This window comes from Mastacembelus armatus, chromosome 1 (genome assembly GCF_900324485.2).
Source record: "Mastacembelus armatus chromosome 1, fMasArm1.2, whole genome shotgun sequence".
Classification (NCBI taxonomy): Eukaryota; Metazoa; Chordata; class Actinopteri; order Synbranchiformes; family Mastacembelidae; genus Mastacembelus; species Mastacembelus armatus.
Window position 1 is genome coordinate 20,659,188 of NC_046633.1, and position 12,319 is coordinate 20,671,506.

At 39.4% G+C, this 12,319-nt stretch overlaps 1 protein-coding gene across 2 annotated transcripts; it reads left to right on the plus strand.

Moving 5' to 3' along the window:
- On the plus strand, nt 1-11,740 carry shoc2 (SHOC2 leucine rich repeat scaffold protein). 2 transcript variants are annotated; one of them, XM_026303224.2, is made up of 9 exons: nt 1-57; nt 4,126-5,208; nt 5,535-5,672; nt 5,837-5,967; nt 6,198-6,386; nt 7,360-7,482; nt 7,737-7,874; nt 8,203-8,320; nt 9,628-11,740. In XM_026303224.2, exons 2-9 carry the CDS (start codon nt 4,506-4,508, stop codon nt 9,834-9,836), a joined length of 1,749 nt encoding a protein of 582 aa, XP_026159009.1. In that variant the 5' UTR covers nt 1-57; nt 4,126-4,505; the 3' UTR covers nt 9,837-11,740. The 2 variants fall into 2 exon arrangements, with proteins under 2 accessions (XP_026159009.1, XP_026159011.1); XM_026303226.2 differs by lacking the exon at nt 1-57 and adding an exon at nt 148-505.
- The last annotated feature ends 579 nt before the right edge of the window (nt 11,741-12,319 follow it).

Here is a 12,319-nt window from a genome sequence, read left to right on the forward strand (position 1 = left end):
CAGCAGTGTAGGAAAAGAGGAGGAAGCAGTGAGGATGGCGGAGTCACACCTCTGAAGGTAAAACAGTTATATTATCACATTAACAGCGGACGATTACCCCTTTGGTACAACAGCTCGTCACGCCAGAAATAAAACACACGTCAGTCTCTTGTTGCGGCGTGTGTAACGCAAACGTGTCATTTTGTGGTGGCGAGTACGAACGCACTCTTTTGTTCAGCTTCGGAATGGCCGCTGTTTTTCACAGTGTTTTCTTTTTTGGCTCGGCTAATTTTCAACACGGGGACGACGCTTAGAGACCCAGTTGCATTTCGCCCGCACCTTTAGTGGCCGCTCTGCGGGGATATCGACTGCCTCTGCCGGCTGGTCGTCTGCGCTTCGCTGGCCGCAGCAGAGATTTCCCCTGTCGGTCGAACTCACGGCTGACGGGTCGGTCTGCGTCCGACAGTCGCTCTGCTCGGGGCCTACACAGAGCTAGCTGTGCTTGAGATAAAGCTAACCGCCGAATGTAAGTACATCTGTCAGGAAAACACCCACAGCCGTGTTGTGTGATACGCATAAAGTCGTAATTTACTCATCATTTCGTTTCGACCGTGATGTTCCTCCTCCTCCTGGCTCGGTCGCTCACTGAAACACGGCTAACTTAGCTAGCTGGTGGGCTAAATGCTGGCCAGCTGACGTTAGCAGGTTGGCAATCTGGCTTTGCCGTTGACGTTTAGCTCAGCAGCCTTTATTTCCTGCCTTGTTGTCAGTCGGTTTCGCAGGCTAACCATCTGTGTGTTTCTCTCGCTGATGACTGGTCGCTTGAGATATACACTGTAGATATCTTCTCCCAGTCGATTCCTAAGGTGGCTCAGCAAACATTAGACATTTTCAGCCTGCGTGAGTTACGTGAGACTAGCCTTCGTTAGCTAGTTGACGTTAGGGTAACAGTTACTCTCCACCTCGACCCATTATTGCCACACCAAACCCGGTGTGCTTTCCTTAGCAGCTAATATAATGTGAATCGATTAATCTGGGAAACCGACATGACTTCTCGACCTGGTGGACGTGTCGTCAGTAATCTGTTTGTAAGGATTTGTCACTGGCACACGCAGCCATCAAGCCAGCTGCGTCTTGTTTAGTACGGTGTAGTATCAGTAGCTGATAGCTGCCACCTCACCTGTGTTCTCATATGTGTTTGTCCTCAGTGTTATAGATAACATTTAAACCAGGCTTGTATTATTTTGCTATTAATATTATTACTTTGTACTCGTGTGATAAAATACTCTTGAGCAGCAACACAAGCGCTAGGTCTTAGTATAAACTGAATAGGAATCAGTAGTGTAGTTTGTCATATCACCACTTTCATTTATTACATTTGCGTTTACCCACGTGGATTATTGTGTACTCTGATAGATGGAATCATTATTTGGTCCAAAATGCATGGTAATGGATAAATAAAAGCTGGAGAACATTACATAATTCTGCTTATGCCTAAATGTACTGGCATTATCAGATGGGCCCAAGATATCCTTAATGGAAACTTCATTAGTCTATGTGGGTTGCAAGTGCCATGAAGTCCCAGTGTATAGTAGCACTTTATGGTGGTGTTGGTGGTGTTAGTGGTGTTAGTGTTGATGGACATGCATTAGATTTCCTTCAAAGCTGTATTTGAGTTGAGCCTCATAGTTACATCTATTGAATGAGTAGTTCTGCCTTCCTAATGGAACTTAGAAAAAGCACACACAGCTGGATCACTTGCCTATTGTATTAACGTTGTCCTGTGACCAACATACGCCAAAAAAAGACACCTTTTAAAACATCTGCATAGTAAATTGTTACAAAAGTAAAAGTAAAGGCTGCAAGCAGATACAGACCAATTGTCAATAGTGCACTTTTCTGATTTAAAAACACATTTAATAGTATGGCCACCAAGTAATTACATTGGTTTGTGCACACCTGATGGGTTATTTATGTATCTTCAAACCCCTTATTATACTATTTATTTATTTATTTGTTACATAACTATTACCCATTATGGCCTGAGCCAACAACAGAGTTTCTGCATGCGTTACTAAGCTTATCTCTGCCAAAAGTGTCAGTATCAATATTGGAAATTAAAATATCACAGACTTTATGCAAACTGTAACTAGGAAATTAACTTGTTCATTTGGATGTAATGCTTTGCTTTTGGTCTTATTTGATGTTTTATTAGGTTTACAAATAAATGCTACTCTTTAAATACTGATAAACAGCACAGATAACAGATCAAAATTACATGCAGTTTGTATAAACAGAATGATGTACAAGTGCAGGAACATAGGAAGAATAACCGTAAAAGGAAGTTGCTTGCACGATTTGGTTTATGTGGCCCCTGCAAATGGTTTGGCCTGGTTATTCTCATTAGTTTGTGCACAGGTCTGCCTGTTAAACCCAGTGTTAGATGTTCACCCCTTTATTTCTAGCAGATAGAAAGAGCAGTGGATACCTTTTATTTTATTTTATTTTTTTTTTATTTACAGAACACACTGTCAGGTGTTCTATCATGTAAGGAGTGCTGCTATTGACCCAACATTTCTTTTACCCAAAAGGTCATATGACCTGTTGTTGTGGGGACTTCATACTTTGAAGGCCACATCTAAAGATTACTCTCAGCAGTCCTAACCTTTTCACTTAGCTCTGATCCTGAGCCAAACCTGACTCTCTTTTTGCCACGGCTTAGCTTGTACTAGTGCTGGAGAGCTTAATGCAACCACAGAGGTACAACGACAACAGAGACTAAACAGAGACAGGCTGACAGAGACATTCTTGCTCAGTTTGTCATGTAAAGAGCCAAAGGGCCATGTGTTTCGTCTGGATGTCATTGAGATGTAAATATTCAATGTGATTGCTGCATTACAGACTTTATAGGGGATGGCTAAAAAGCTGAATGTATGTTTAGGTGGGGCTGTAGGCTTACAGTAATGTCAACACCCGCTGGGCCATGTTTGTTTTGTAGGAGTAAGTTGGTGTAAGGTTATGCTTAGTATATTCAACAGATTTTCCTTGGACTAGTGCAACACACTCATTACCACATATCTCATGGTACTGATAACCCACCAAACCTGTTAGTGTTTTTTTTTTTTTCCTGAAAGTGTATAAGGAAGAATATTGTCAGTGTGTTCCCTCATTTTTATGTTTTTTTTTTTTTACTACTGCTTTGTGCAGCTTACATTGCCCATTTATCCAACAGTAGGTGCTCTTTCATATTTAAAAATATTAGTTGTATTTCTCATAATATCTTGTATTATTAAGCATAATATTGGTGGAGAGAGGAGTGTCAGCATGGATTTGTTGTATGAAGACTTGGACAGGCTTTACTTTAGGCTGGCTTATCAGCATGAAAAACCTTTCAACTAACAATAGCTCTTTATCTGTGTGGTTTACCTGCAAATTGATGCTAAACTAGACATAAAGCAAGAAAACTGCCAACCATGCATCCCTGCATGGATCTCTTCTGCCACATGACATCAATCTTTAGTATCTTAACATTTCTTACGCTGTTGTTTCACTCACTGATTGCCACCACTTTACAGTAGCATTTTCTTTTTGTTTTGATTGGAAAAAGTAGGGACAAAGTTTTTGAATGATAGCCATTGCATCAAGACGTATTTGACTGTGATACTGTGGACAGTATGTTGAGAAGTCCCTTGTTATGGTGATGGTCATACTAAATGCTGAAAAGTCTCTATATCACCAAATATTTTCAGAAATGTGTTCTTCTGTTGGGTGTAGGTGCCATCTACATAACAGAAATATTGGCATAGTAAGTGATTTGTTATCTAGTGTCGAAGGAATATATATGAGTTATTGTTTGCAGTTTTTTAAAATAGTGTTGACTTGAGAGAATCTGATGCTACATAAGGATCTTAATTGAATGTTAGTCTCGAAGTCATCCTCATTTTCTAACAGTGGAATCTTGGTAAAATGCATTTTGCTTGTTGTCTTCCTTTTGGAACAGATCTGTATTTCTCTGTAAAAACAGGCAGAAAACAAAAAAGGGACGAGCCTCAGAATATATTGTTAATAAATGCGATTATTTTTGAGAATGCTTTAAGTGTAGAAATGAAATTGTAAATTGGTAAAATTTTCTTTTGTTCTCCCCAGCAATAAATCTTCGAGGGATTTTTTAAAAAAAAACCAAAACGTGATGACCTTTGCAACCTGAAAGAACCTCTAGCTGAAGGTCCAAGGATTGTATTCAGTTCAAACACTGAAGCATGTGGCCCGTGGATGCCACAGTTCAGCTACTTCAAAGGATTTTTTCTCCCATGGCATTTTAACAAAGAAACAAAGTATCAAACGTATCCAAAAAACCTTTGGATCAGAAGGCCTTTATTTCAAGAATAATCAGAAATGTGTTGGCCTGCGCAGGGATGTGTTCTGTAGAAGCCTCCTTGGCTGTTTGTGTCACTTTTTTCCCAAATAAGTAAGCTGACAAAACAGACTCCCATGAGCAACTCTGTGGCAGGCCCGATAACGTCGACATGAGTAGTACTTTAGGCAAAGAAAAAGATTCAAAAGAAAAGGACCCCAAAGGTGGTCCAGTGGGGAAAGAAAGGGAAAAGGATGCCAAGGCTTTGGGCAGCTTAGTCAAGGATGGTGGCAAAGAAACGAAGACCAAAGGGAAAGATGCCAAAGAAGGAAAGAAGGACACCAGCAGCTCAACACCAGGCGTTGCCTTCTCCGTTGACAATACAATAAAGAGGCCAAATCCGGCACCAGGTACACGCAAGAAGTCCAGCAATGCCGAGGTGATCAAAGAACTTAACAAGTGCCGGGAGGAGAACTCAATGAGACTGGATTTATCTAAACGGTCCATTCACATGCTGCCCACCTCCATTAAGGAGTTGACACAGCTGGCTGAACTCTATCTGTACAGCAACAAGCTGCAGAGTCTGCCAGCTGAGGTGGGTTCCCTGTCAGGCCTGGTTACTTTGGCCCTGAGTGAGAACTCCCTGACCAGTTTGCCTGACTCCTTGGACTCTCTTAAGAAGCTTCGAATGCTTGATCTCAGGCACAACAAGCTGAGAGAGATACCGGCTGTTGTCTACCGGCTGACATCGCTGACCACGCTGTACCTGCGCTTCAACCGCATCACAACGGTGGAGAAAGACATTCGAAACTTGTCCAAGCTTACTATGCTCAGCATTCGTGAGAACAAGATTAAACAGCTGCCCGCAGAGATAGGTGAGTAAAACTTTTACCCTATTTGCTATGAAAAATCAGATAACAATAGGAGGTACTGTGATATGCTATCATTGGTCTTTCAGCAATTATTGAGCATTTAAGTAGGTGTAGGTTATCTTGTACATAGTGCATTTTACATTGTTATGCTATGCTGGTACCAAGCACTAATGTTCACTGAGTACGCACTCTTCTTCATCTGCAGCACTACTACGTCTTGTTGCTCAAAATTACATACAGATTATTGGATGCTGAGCTGATGTAGCTGGCAATATTGTCTCATGCCACATTTAACTGAAGGACTGAATTTTGTGTTCATGTTTATACAGGGGAGCTATGCAATCTCATTACTTTGGATGTTGCTCACAACCAGTTGGAACACCTACCAAAGGAGATTGGAAATTGCACACAGATAACCAACCTGGACTTGCAGCACAATGAACTCTTGGATCTCCCAGAGACTATAGGTCACTTAAGTTTGTTTTTGGATGCAAAAGCAAAGTTATAATACATTATTATATACATTTTGCTAATGTAAAATTTATGTTTTTTGGTTATTTTACTAGACTGATTCCAAATAGATTTGATAAGGGTGATAAAGGTAAAAATCATGTTTTTGTTGTTGTTTCAGGCAATCTGGCAAGCATAAATCGCTTAGGTCTGAGATATAATAGATTGTCAGCTATACCCAGATCATTAGCCAAATGTCGAGAACTAGAGGAGCTAAACCTTGAAAACAACAACATTTCAGTGCTACCTGAGGTAAGTAGAACCAAACGGAACATAACTTCAGATATCAGTGGTACATAATAACAAATGATGAAAATAATTCTTTCCTCCTTTAAAAACTCTTATTTTACTTTATTTGCTTCAATTTCCCTATATGTGCAAAGGCTGCTAATACATTCTGTATAAACATAAGAGCTTATAGTGAAAACATCCTCATCTGATGATATGGTTTCTGTCATGTCTCTGTTTCATGGCTTGACCAGGGTTTGTTGTCGAGTTTGGTGAACCTGACAAGTCTAACGCTGGCAAGGAACTGCTTTCAGTCATACCCTGTGGGTGGACCATCCCAGTTCTCCACCATCTATTCTCTCAACATGGAGCACAACCGTATCAACAAGATTCCTTTTGGTATCTTCTCTAGAGCCAAGGTTTTAAGCAAGCTTAACATGAAGGTAAGTGTATGTGCATGTTTGTGAAACAGTGACTTATATGCAGATATGATCATGAGTGACTACCTCCTTGTTTTTTTTCTGCTTTGGGGATTGTTTTTTTTGTTTGTTTTTTTTGTTAGGTATTATTGCAACGTGGAAGATAACCTATGGCTTTTTCACAATAGGCATTTGTTCAGATGTTCACTATGACCCTCTTGTCATAGTTTGAACTATACTGTGTCAGATGCTTATGCATTAGAAATGTTTTAAATCTTGAACAAATCATAAGTTGGAAGTAAACATCCCAAAAGGTAAATCCACTGTCATGTCGGTCTCTATGTACTCCATAGAGAATACATAGTCTGGGCAAAAGACTGCAGTCTGGGCAAAATCTTAATAAAATTGATCTTGGATCTTGTATTATAAATGTGGACATAATCTTACACATCAACACCACAAGTCCAATTATGCATCTTTCATCATTTAAAAACTAGCAGTGCATACTTTTGGAGTGGCTTCTCTTGACAGTGGGGTGAGAATCTGTTTGTCATAGTGAGAAGTATGGGAACTCCTGAAATAAGATGTTGAATTCACATGTAGCATACCAGTAGCAGCATCTTCTAGTGTGTGGCAAATGCCAGTTTTGCCACTTCAGGTCAACAGCATAAAATGGAACTGCAGTGACAACGCTCTCTTCTGTTTGCTCAGAATTGTTCCCACGGTTGTTTAGAATGAAAACTGTTTGAACAGCACTCCTGTTGAAGTTTGTGTTGGCCTTTAGCGAGGCATTAAACACCTTTATTTTGTTGTTGGGTGTATGTCCACATTGGGTATAATTTGGATTTAAATCTTCACTGGAAAACATTTTATCCCAGCAGCAGGTATCCTGGCTGACATAGTCCACTAGTCTACTCAGCTTCTTGAACAGCACTGTCGTTGTTGACAGTGTCAATTGTCAGTTATTTTGCTAATAAAGGTATGTTGTCTTCACCAGGACAACCAGTTAACGTCTCTGCCATTAGACTTTGGCACATGGATTAGCATGGTCGAGCTTAACTTGGCCACCAATCAGCTGACTAAGATCCCAGAGGATGTCTGTGGTCTAGTCTCTCTGGAGGTGAGTCTTGCATACACACATATGTATAGTAGAAATTTAGCTTGCTAGTGCAGTATTCAATGTTCATTGGAGTAGAAAGTCTCAGTAAATAAATCTAAATATATTTTATGCAGTCAGTAATTAGGAAAAATCTATCTATAGCTCATCTATCACGGAGCTGGCACACAGAAACACACATATTTACACATACAAATTAGTTCAAGTTTTGTGTCCATTTTGATCTGTTCCTTACTGTGAAAACATTGTCTTCATAGGTGTTAATATTGTCCAATAACCTTCTTAAGAAGCTACCACATGGTATTGGGAATTTGAGAAAGTTACGGGAACTGGACTTGGAGGAGAACAAGTTGGAGTCTCTACCTAATGAAATTGCTTATCTTAAAGATTTACAAGTAAGTTAATTTAATTTATATTTGAAGTTCTGTATTCTTGTTTATTAAAGAACTGTCATATGGTTTTTGTTCAGCTTCAGTTTTTGCTCCCTAAATGGCCAATATACCTATTTAAAAAAAAAAAAAAAAAAAAAAAAAGACAATTTCTGTGACTCCCAGCATTAGTATCACAAAAGACCCTTTGGCCAATGTAATGCATGTTTGATTTTGCTGTAAATAAGTGATGGTTTTTGCAATCAGTGTATTTTGGGGATATTTCTGTCCTCATTAGGATTGGTAAATGACAGATCTTGTGTTGCTCATTTTTGTTTTTGGTGCTTGCACTTAGAAATTGGTGCTGACAAATAATCAGCTGACTACGTTACCCAGAGGCATTGGCCACCTCACCAACCTGACACATCTCGGTTTGGGGGAGAACCTGCTGCAACAACTTCCTGAGGAGATTGGTAAGTACTTCCCTCATACCCCTAGGTGTCACCAACTAGATCAAGAGCACGCTTATTTAATCTGTTGAGGGTTGAAAAACTGTTAGTTTGCGACTTGCTGCTTTTCACACTATCACAACAGTGTTCATCAGTGATGCTCCGCTGTGAATAAAATGGATTCTCTGTGTCTTGAGAAGAGTGGAAAGGGTAATTTGTATCAGTTGGTCTGTCTAGTCACAATCGTAAACATTGGCAAAGGTACTCGTAGTGCAAAACGGCATGTAACCTTAAACGTACCACGCAGAATATGAACAAGAATGTAAAACTGAAATCAGTCTAGTATGTGCTAACAACAGAAATTGGGATTAGTGCCGTTATTTTTAAAGTTTCATTTTAAGATCAGTTGTCACATTTTTAAGATTTATTTCTAAAGTAGGACTGCAACGCAAGACTCTATTAAGAATTATACCCACGTGAGGCCATGTCTCCCTCAAACACATGCAGAGCTGTGTGCTGAGTGTGTTAAAATAACAACTCTGGACATGATTGTCATGATATTGTCTGGTGTTTATATGTGAGAACCGAAACATGTAATTCACACCAACTCTGACCTAAGTCACAGTCATCAGAACAGGTGTGTGTGCGTGCGTCCGTGCATGCGTGCGCGCGTCTGTGCCCGCTCTATACAAGCTTTAGCTTTCTTTAAAAATTCACTAAGTGGACCAGAAGAAATATAGACATGAAATCTAAGTGCTCAGTGTGGACTGACATGAGATAAAACAGAAGTCTGTCCGTTCAGTGAGATGCACAAGTTATTGTGTCAACTGGCCTGAAAACCATAAACATTTTATCGGCTGACTGATTATCTGATCATATAACAGAACAACTAGAACAAGAAGGCATCACTGCTATCCACATGAAAATCTAAAAAATGTTTCATTATGGAAAACATGACTTTCACTGTTCTCCACTTCTGTCTCCACAACTGCTCACCATGTCACTGTGAGCTGTGGCAAACAGTTACAGCACTAGTCCCAACTAATCAATTAATATATTCTTTACCCACTATTTTAATAATCAATTTTCATCATTTAATTGTTGCAGCCTTAATCTGGACTGTAAGATTGTTTTTGGTTAAATATAAATGTAAAACAAAATTGTATCTTTGCATCGATGTGGGCCACTTTTTTTTATTCTGTTTATTTATATATATATATATATATACATATACACACATATATCCCCCAACTGTTTCAGTCCATTTTCCTGGATGACTATATCGGCTACAGAATGAACCTTAACTAATGCTAGCTGATGTCTGTCCTCAGGTACACTGGAGAACTTGGAGGAACTGTACCTCAATGACAACCCCAATCTGCACAGCCTCCCATTCGAGCTGGCCCTCTGCAGCAAGCTGTCCATCATGAGCATTGAGAACTGTCCCCTTAGCCACCTGCCACCCCAGATTGTTGCTGGAGGCCCCTCCTTCATCATCCAGTTCCTCAAGATGCAGGGACCATACCGTGCCATGGTGTGAGCCAAGAACAGCTCAATCCCAGTCCTACTTGACTCCAAACCCTCCACTTGCTCTGCACCCTCTTGCCTGCCCACCCCCATTACGTGTATCATACACTGTAAAGAAAACCGACTCACCACAATCAGTGTCGGGGACAAATAGGAGACGGACGAAGAGGAAAATGTTTCTTTTACCGTCCTTGGGCAAAAACCAGGCAACTCCTTGGAGACTTGATTTCTGTGTTACCCAGTTTATCATGGTCATTTTAGGACCCCAGCCACCCCGCTGCTCATCTTTCATTCCAAATGATACAAGAGCAAAATATTTCCATCCCTTTGCCAAAACTGAAGATATATAAAGTGATATATATGGAGTAACTGTGAGCTAAGTGGCAAGTCTTTTAAACCGTGCTCCCATTGCCAATGTATTTACAGTAATTACAAGCATCTATTACATGAGCAAGGATACAATTGTATGCAAAAACAAACAAAAGTCTTGACCTTCACATTTACTGCTGCTGCCGTAATTTTGTCATCGTTATATATTGTTTTGATACCCTCCCCACTTTTTTGTTTTAATACATAATCTTCCTCAAGGTATGTTAAATTGCTTCTTGATCATAGAGAACAAAGGTCTAATGATGGTGTGTTTATAATTTCTGTTTTTGTATTTTTTTTACCCTTTGTTTTTTAAAAACTGTGCCTATGTTTAGAGTGATCCAGTGGCTCATTTCTAAACGCAACTGTTCATGCGAACACAAAGATATAAATTATTTCTTTTTTTTTTTTCTACTTTACTGCTGTTTTCACTTTTGTTTTCCCTATTTTTTGTGTTCGTTTTGCTGTTGCATTAATTTTTAAAAGCAAGTGATATCAGTTGTAAAATAGGGTGATTGGAGATCTTTAACATATAGCAGCAGTAGATGTTCCACATTAAGCTAGTAATGTATACATATTAGAAATGCCAATCAAACGCTTGGGGGGGGGGGTAAGCAAGTTCTCCAAAATGGGTGGTGCTGTGCCCCCTTCCCCAGTCTATGTTGCTTTTGAGTGACAAAAAGGTATTGATTAAAAATAGTCAGATACATAGGTGATGGGATAAATGATAAATGTTTTTATATATGTATACAAATTCTGGTCGTTGCCTTGAGTGCAATTTTTAGTTACATTTACTTGTTTGATATTATCTTCAGTGTTGGGCTGCATAGCTGTCATCCAGTTGATCACTGACCAACATATCAAGCATTTTTAAAAGACATTTCCGAGTCTCTGGAGCAAGTGGTGCGTGTATCAGAGCTTCACAAAAGGGTTGATAATAAAACATTGACAGGTAACTACTAAACACTTCCTCTATTTCTTTAAAAAAACAAAAGCCTTCATTTTCTGTAATTTTTTGACAGGGTCTCCTAAGAATCTTCCCTCAATTTAGATTTGTAATTTAATGTTTTTTAATATTTTTTTGTCCCACACTGTCCCAGCAATGCTGCTGCTTTTATGCACTTTTTTAAAGACATTGGCATCCTCTATAAAATACAATAGTCTCTTATTAGTTATTTTGAATGGGGCATTTTGTTTAATAAGTATTTTATCTGATAAACAGTTTATCATGTGAATTTGTATCAATTAAATAGAAATATTGAGTTTCACAGGCTCAGAATATACTAGTAACTTTCTTTGGGGAAGCTTTATCCTGTCAATCTTAAAGGAACTTGCTCTCTTGAACTGTAAAAGGGTCTGTAGTTACGAGATGGTGTAAAATTCCCATATCCTGCTTTCTTCATTGCAAGAGAAATGGCTTACCGCGGTTCAGATCAGCATTGTTTATTTTAAATCAATCTTCATTGAGTGTCTTTGTTTTTATAATGATGAAATGTGTATTCAGTTAGTGTTACTTTAAGTAACTGTACATTAAAAATTCCAACAAAAGGTAATCAAACCAAACCTTTTTTTCCTTCTGAAAATGTCTTTCATCCCAGCTCTATATTCAATCATGGTTCTGTTTTGTATTGAATTGTGTGGGTCCGCTTTTCTTTTGCAGCAGCTTGGTGTATTTTGCGTGGGCTCTGGTCCAGTCTCCTCCACAGGAGGCTTGAGTGGTGAGTGCACCACAGCTCAGCTTGGGGTTAGGGTTGGGTTTGGGGGAAACGATGCACCGCTGCTTCTAATTTACCAGCAAAACCTGTTGCTGCTTTTTGTGGACTGAAACATATGCTGTACAACACGAGGGGGAGGCAGGAAGCAATCCACTCCCAACACTTATAACAGACTTCACCCGAAAAACCAGACGAGGGACAAATCCACTGACCTTTTTGATTTAGTGTCAGGCCTAGTGGTTTTCTCATAGATCAAATCGTTTGGACACAACGATGAGACAACACAACAAGGTGCATATTTGAGCTTAACGCAGTTACAGTACAAGACTGTAAAAAAAAAAAAAAAAAAAGACAAAAAAAAAAAAATTGTAAAAAGGGCTTTCTGTGTTCACGCTCAACAACACACCGGAGG

Coding starts and splice junctions, on each gene's coding strand:
- shoc2 (XM_026303224.2), top strand. CDS start 4,506: ATGAGTAGTACTTTAGGCAAAGAAAAAGATTCAAAAGAAAAGGACCCC. Junction 5,209..5,534: donor ACAGCTGCCCGCAGAGATAG/GTGAGTAAAACT, acceptor ATGTTTATACAG/GGGAGCTATGCAATCTCATT. Junction 7,483..7,736: donor GTGGTCTAGTCTCTCTGGAG/GTGAGTCTTGCA, acceptor TTGTCTTCATAG/GTGTTAATATTGTCCAATAA.